Source organism: Oncorhynchus mykiss, chromosome 4 (genome assembly GCF_057628025.1).
Source record: "Oncorhynchus mykiss isolate SJ-2025 chromosome 4, ASM5762802v1, whole genome shotgun sequence".
Taxonomy (NCBI): domain Eukaryota; kingdom Metazoa; phylum Chordata; class Actinopteri; order Salmoniformes; family Salmonidae; genus Oncorhynchus; species Oncorhynchus mykiss.
Genome location: NC_143025.1, coordinates 58,655,170 through 58,662,347, shown reverse-complemented (window position 1 = coordinate 58,662,347; position 7,178 = coordinate 58,655,170). Strand labels below are relative to the sequence as shown.

Sequence of the window (7,178 nt, the reverse complement as noted above, 5' to 3'; positions counted from 1 at the left end):
TAACATTTATCTAGGCAAGTCAGTTAAAAAAATAGTTTCTTATTTACAATTACGGCCTACCCCGGATAAACCCGGACAACGCTGGGCCAATTGTGCGCTTCCCTATGGGACTCCCAATCACAGCTGGTTGTGATACAACCTGGAATCGAACCAGGGTCTGTGTAGACAGAAGCTGTTTTTTAGTCTCTCGATCTCAAGGCCATGAGACTGCGAAACATCACTAGCACATCAGAGGCGGCTGCCTATAGACAAAGATTTGGAATCACTGCCAATTTTAGAAATGGATCACTGCCACTTTAATAATGTTTCCGTATCTAGCATTACTCATCTCATCACGAACCAGCTCGAAGTTCGTAACAAAAAGGAGACAAGGTGGAGATAAGGAATAACAAAATATATTTATTAACTGAAGTAAACTAAATACAATTAACAATGGTGAGTGTTTGTGTGCATAAAGGTGATAATGAAGAGTGTTGAAAGGTACCAAAGCAACCAAATGGCCACAAAAATGCCACAACCAAAATCTATAAGTGTGCATGCATGGAGGGTCTCCCCAATGAATGGGGAATTGGTGCATTTATCCGGGGACACACCCGGGCCCAGGTGTGTCCCATGTCGCTGACGATCCTCCCAGCTCAGCCCGCTAACATCCTAATAAGGAAAACAAGAGCAAAGCGAAAGAATACGGCAGACAGAGCAGGAGGGTCGTCACAATATGTATAAACTGCACTCCACACTATTCTACGGTATCTTAGTCACTTTTAAATTGTGTTTACATATTGCAACACACCATCTCATATGTATATACTGTATTGTATTCTATAAATCAAATAAAATGTTATTAGTCACATGCGCTGAACACAACCTTACAGTGAAATGCTTACTTACAAGCCCCTAACCAACAATGTAGTTAAAAAAATATGAATAAGAAATAAAAGGAAGTAATTAAAGAGCAGCAGTAAAATTACAGTAGTGAGACTATATACAGGGGTACCTGTACGGAGTCTATGTGCGGGGGCACTGGTTAGTCGAGGTAATATGCACATGTAGGTAGAGTTATTAAAGTGACTATGCACAGATAATAACAGAGTAGCAGCGGTGTAAGGGGGGGGGGCAATCCAAATAGTCTGGGTAGCCATTTGATTAGATGTTCAGAAGTCTTATGGCTTGGGGTTAGAAGCTGTTTAGAAGCCACTTGGACCTAGACTTGGCGCTCCGGGACCGCTTGCCGTGCGTGGAGTCGGACAATTTTTATGGCCTTCCTCTGACACCGCCTGGTATAGAGGTTCCGGATGGCAGAAAGCAATTATGACACCTTCAAAAACAAACAAATAGATGGAATGTGTAAACAATGTGTTTGCAATGGAAGTCTATGCCAATGTGCATTTAAGAATTGGTTTGTCCTGAAGGTCTGTCTGGAGCACTCGTTCCATCTCCTGGTCAATGGGCAGTTTGAGGATGCCAAGCTTCAGCTGTCCATCGCTGAGAGCTGGAGGTATGGCAAGCAGTCAGCCGGTCAGTCCCAGAGGATTAGGCTGATCCAGGCCTATAGTGGCTTCCTGGATTACTTCATCTGGTGTGACAAGAAAGCCACTGCATCCAGCACAGGTAAGAGGACACCTGGCAACCCCCAAGTATCAATTTTTCATTGGTTTCAATGACATTGGGATAGTGGAAATCCTTATGTTATGTCACCATCTACTGGCCAGATAATGTAACTGCGTCTTTAGGGACAATTCCAATTCATTTCAAAAAGCATGGCCAAATAAAATGTAGCCATAACCTGTGGTTGTGCTTTGGCTTAACATGAACTTTAGATGAGTATGATGCAGCTGTCAACCAAGAAATGCATAGCTACTTCCGACAATCTTCTGTGAACCTGAAGGAGATCATGAAGCTTCCTGGCGTCTGGGATCCTTTTGTTCTGAGTTACATTGATGTAAGTACTGCTTCGTGTTCAGTAGGCATGAAACAAGAACAATTTCCAAACCAAACGGTAACATACTACCTGAATTTGTCCAGTAAAAATACTTGTTTTCATTTTTCCGTTTCAAAACGATTTACTACAATTTGCCCTACTTAACATGGCCCCTGGCATCCCCTTTTTCCATCATTGTATTACTTTTCCATCATTGAACTACTTTCCCTTATCAGACTACCTATGATGATCTAATGTTTTGACTTGCGCGTGCCAATGGCAGATGCTGGAATTCTACAACGATCACGAGGGAGCTGTGAAGGTTCTAAATGACTATGCCTATGACGACAGTTTCCCACCCAACCCCAATGCCCATGTCTACCTATACCGGTACATGAAGAAACAGAACCACCCACTGAAGAAACTTCTCAAAGTGCTGAAGGTAGTACTGAGGCCATTGCTGTTCTTAACAGGGGAATCTAGCTGAAATGTTGGGCACTATTATCATTATTAAAGGCCCAGTGCAGTAAAATATTTTCCTGTGTTTTGTATACATTTCCACAGCAAAATTCTTGCTTTAGAAATGGTTCTTTGCTAAGAAGCAATTTGTTTCTTTTTGACCATTTCATTTTAAAACAATCACAGTAAGGTGAAATCTCTAGGCTACAGTTAGTCCTGTACTCTGCCCCTCAATAGCCTACTGGTACTGTACTGTTTAATGAGTCCATGTTTTCGATTACATTTGCCTTAGATCCTGCATACATTGGTCCCAAGTCATGAGTTGATGCCGGAATACTGTTCTCTTCTGGTACAGTCGGGTATGTGAATATAGAATAATAATAACAATATATTGATTTTGAGTGTCTTAAAGGGACAATGGGGTGTAAAATGAGGGGAAACTAGTCATTTTAAAGTCTATCTTGATGTTTTAGTCATTTTTCAATGTTTTCGTGCGTGTTTCTGTCCTCGGTGGCTTTTTTACGCATTCAGATGAATGTGTTTGGTGGATGTGTTCTTCACATTGATGTTGGTCCTATGAAGGTGTTCATAGTAAAGGATTAGTTTTTTTCCCCAGAGAATGAGGGTGATCTTCAGAAGGCTCTAGGTGTGGTTCTGGATCTCCTGGACTACTCCAGTTGGAGGAGCAACTTGGATGTCTGGAACCATTTGATGAACATCATCAAGAGACTGAGGATGAAGTAAGGATGGCTGCATGAATCCACACTACTCTCTCTCAAAAGGAGGACATTGAAAATGCACTCCCTTTGAAGAAATTAAATTCGGCATACATTGCTTGTCTCTTCTCATGGCAAATTGGCAAGTCCTTATGTCATGCTTCATTTGTGCCAATTCCACGGATTTATATTTTCCTTTAGAAAACAATGGCTGAAGATTTTTGCAGAGGAGATGGGGTACAGAAAGGACTGGTGGCTAGCAATACACTTCTCAACATTCCAGGCCAGGAAAGATTCGGCAGAGAATAGAGAGCTACTGGAAGTGAAGAGCTTTGTTGTTGGAGCCTTTTGTCCTCACTGTAAGTAAAGCTACACGGTAACACCTTTTATTTTCTTGAGTATTACTTTCTTTCAGTTGTGTGAAATTAAGATGTCCCCACTTATTATCAGTATTTGCAGCATTGGCACAATGCGGAAAAATATCCAATTAGTTTATGAATACACGTTTACTTCCTTGAACCACCATGCTTGGCTATCCTTAGGTCTAGTTTTTCCAGGTTCTGATAGTGGAAAAGTGGCAGAATGACATCTTATGTAGTCTAACCCATTGTTGTCTCTTTTGCCAGATGCCTCCATGTACTCCGGTGTTGGTAAGGCAGCCCGAAAAGGAGTAACTTCTGAGGCTCGAAAGGCTAAGAGGAATCCTAAACCGCTAAAAAATATAAGAAGGCTCAGGAGAGAAAAGGGACAGCAAAGCCAAGACTGACCTTGAGGAAGCTCCTGGAATGCCACCAGGCACAGTGGCGAGAACAAACATTTTGAAAATTTGTGAAGAGCTTCTACCATTGCCAAGATCGGCAGGCATGACCACCTCATACAGTCATCAGGTCAGACACTCTCCCCTTCCATGACAGGTGTTCCAACTTCATTATTTTTCTTGTCTAGACTGTTCTTGGTTATCTGCATACAGTAGTTGCAGCCACGATGACCATTCCCCACCTTCAAAAGGCAGGCCTCTCATTGCACTGCAATGTATAATGCGTCAAATTCTGTGATTGTCCACCAGGGAGCACTCAAGCTATGGCTACGTTTTTGAGTTGCTCTGCAGGCTGCTGCTCCGTCGTTTTTAAAAGAAGATTTGGCAGAAATTGAAGCATGTGTTCACTGTGGTAGTTGGTCGGGAATAGGGAGGTTGGGTGTGCTGCAGTATTAAGTCTAGGAGGTAATAAGCTCTGAGGCAGGTGTGGCCTCAACTGAACTTCCGCTGATTCATGGAGAACCCGCCTCCACTCACATCAGCAATACTAAACCCAGCTGTCCCAAATGCCACAACCTCAACTCTGTGATAGGACGGCCCTGGATGACACATATTAACTACAGCGGTGACAACACACTACTGTATAATGCTGCTTCGTAACCAAGTGGGAGGTGGGAATTTAGCAGTTGTGAAGTCTTAAATACCAGTTGAATGCATTCACGTGCTTTGAAAAGATCATTTGGCTAATGGCCAACAAGCTACCTAAACCATAAACTAAAAGCTATCATGCTGGTAAACAAATGAGTGTTAAAAAAACATATTAATAGATTGCTTTTTATAAATAATGATTTGTTGCATTTAATTGCAGAAAAATGCTGTTATCCAGGTCATTTCCTAAGTAGGTGAGGTCAGCATGTGGGAGAAGTGGGAGCTCAGGATGATGTATGAGTTTCCCACTAGTAATTACCAGTTGGAGGGCCTTTCAAATTGATTTTTCTCAGTTGTATATGGTAAATTCCCACTTGGTTACAAATGCATTTGACCCCTCTGGTGCCAATTAGCGATCACTTTTTTCTCTCTTCTCTGCATGACGCTCAATGGAAAAGAAGAGTTGAGATAGCAATTGGTACTGTATGTCAAACAACCAGCAGAAAAACAACCAGCCTCGTCTTTAGTCTTCCTCTGCCTTTCCCTTTATGGATGAAAGAGGATCAACATGGTCATTGGTGCTCAAGTGGTGTATTGATGATGTCATATCCTGGTGCAAATTTCAAAATATCTCATTGTGCCCATTTGACACTGCCACAGTGAAAATATATAACTGCCCTGTTCATTTACTTACATCCTTATCACTGATCTAGCGTTATTTAATAGGTAAAAAGTAATATATTGGGATATTTGCTTTAATCTATCCTATCACATTATATGTGTGATTACTTCAAGGATGGGAGGAAGGATGCATTTTTTTAGCATTCAAAAAGGATTCTGAGATGCTATGTCATCCTGGAGTTGAGTTGAAAAGGGAGTTGAAAAGGATGCTGCATGTAACTGAAGTTGACTTTTACCTTTGTTTTGAATGCTGTTCCCATCAAGGCCACAATGGCTAACCACAATTTAAACATTGTCTCCATTTTATTCAAATTTTGATATTTTTTTGTTGTAATGGCACTAACTGAATACACTTATGGTGCTTTCAAGACATCTGGGAACTCTGAAAAAAATTGGTCAAATCATGACGTCAGTGATCTTCGGCTCGGAAAGTCAGAGCTCTAGAAAGGTGCCAGAGTTCCCAACTTGGAAGTCCGAGTTGGATGACTTAAAAGATTTCTCCCAGTCAGAGATTGTTTTTTTCAGAGTTCCCGGTTGTCTTGAACACACTGAAGTCAAAGATTTCTGAGTTCCCAGTTGTTTTGAACACGGCATTAAGAGACACTAATCAGTGCATATTATTGTGTGTGCTGTCCGACAGGGTTGACGATTGTCAATACAGTGTTGTGCTTTTGGTAACAGATGTGAGAAAATGAACATTTATCATTGGACTGACAATTTACACTACTTTCATTTTTAATAAACAAAATGCTGTTCGAATAGTGGTCCTTCTTTACACTTACTAAAGGAGCGAAACCAAACATGTCAAATTTTCACTGGGCTTGTTTGACATTGCAGGTGACTGCTGACTGATAAACAAATGACCTCGCATCATAAAATAAACAACTCATTATTCGTAGATCAGTTAGTCATAATGAATCACATATTTGATTCTCACGAACATAGCCACTGCCGTGTAAGACTATCGAATGCTTTGCAGGAGTGCCCATAGTAATTACCAGAATTATCCACTTAAATCAGGAATAAACAGATGGGTATATACTGTAGCAGTTATTGTTAGCATATACAAAGACAGCAAATTCAAGTGTTGGGTGTCGACAAAAAATCCACTTAAATCCACGTCATCATGATTAACCTTCAGTAACTCCATTTATGGCGTCACATACTGTAGAAATGTACAATGTCAATACAAACCTAGAACGTGATGACAAACCCTGTTCATTCTACCTGCACTGTTTCTGTAGACTAGAGCAGGGTTTCGCAAACTCGGTCGTGATTCAAATAATCAAAGCTTGATGAGTTGATTAATAGAATCAACTGTGTAGTGCTAGGGCAAAAGGACTGAGTTTGGGAAACCCTGGACTATAGCATAAGACTCAAACGCTTGTATGCCCTTACTTTTCCCTGTGTCATTCACTCAGAACCACTTTCAGTGTACAGTATGGTGACAGGCAGAGCAGTGCCCAGCTACACAATAATTTGACAGCCTCGATAACAGTGTACATCATAACATTCCAGATATGCCAATAATCAGTCAAGTGTTTTGGTAGAGGTAAATAGTCAGTGGGTACAAAGAAAAGTTCTGGGACCTACAGAGAGTAAAACATTTCTAACCAAAGCATGCAATGATATACATTTAATGCAAATAGTCTTTAGTCACGTGCAAAAAAAATGGGTTATTTTCTTTTTATTGATAATAAATAGAAAAAGTGTGATGCATTCCTGATGTAACATAACAAAAAGAAACAAATGTGAAACCAATGTAATATGACAGGTGTTCAGTTAGTGGGTGATTTACTGGCCTTTCACATGTAATGCAGCTACCCATACAAAACAAAATGCACTGTCAGACATTTCCTTTCAAACTATAATGGATCGCAAAAGTTGTCATATGCGTCATATGAACAATAGAAAACTGCAGTATCTTTTACCAGTTTTATTAATAAAATATCCTAAAAACAGTAAATTACATCTGACCTTCAACCTTCCCTTTCAGTTC

General features: G+C 40.6%; 1 protein-coding gene across 1 annotated transcript; it reads left to right on the top strand.

Moving 5' to 3' along the window:
- Positions 1–1,292: 1,292 nt before the first annotated feature.
- Positions 1,293–4,374, top strand: LOC149984087 (TATA box-binding protein-associated factor RNA polymerase I subunit A-like). Its single transcript, XM_090230784.1, has 7 exons — positions 1,293–1,608; positions 1,818–1,939; positions 2,202–2,360; positions 2,670–2,736; positions 2,994–3,117; positions 3,295–3,452; positions 3,720–4,374. Exons 1-7 carry the CDS (start codon positions 1,293–1,295, stop codon positions 3,857–3,859), a joined length of 1,086 nt encoding a protein of 361 aa, XP_090086910.1. The 3' UTR covers positions 3,860–4,374.
- Positions 4,375–7,178: the final 2,804 nt, after the last annotated feature.

Excerpts from the sequence above, each read along its gene's own strand:
- LOC149984087 (XM_090230784.1), top strand. The coding sequence starts at position 1,293 with ATGGCAGAAAGCAATTATGACACCTTCAAAAACAAACAAATAGATGGA. Across the intron at positions 2,361-2,669 it reads AACTTCTCAAAGTGCTGAAG|ATCCTGCATACATTGGTCCC; the intron begins GTAGTACTGAGG and ends CATTTGCCTTAG. Across the intron at positions 2,737-2,993 it reads TTCTCTTCTGGTACAGTCGG|AGAATGAGGGTGATCTTCAG; the intron begins GTATGTGAATAT and ends TTTTTTCCCCAG.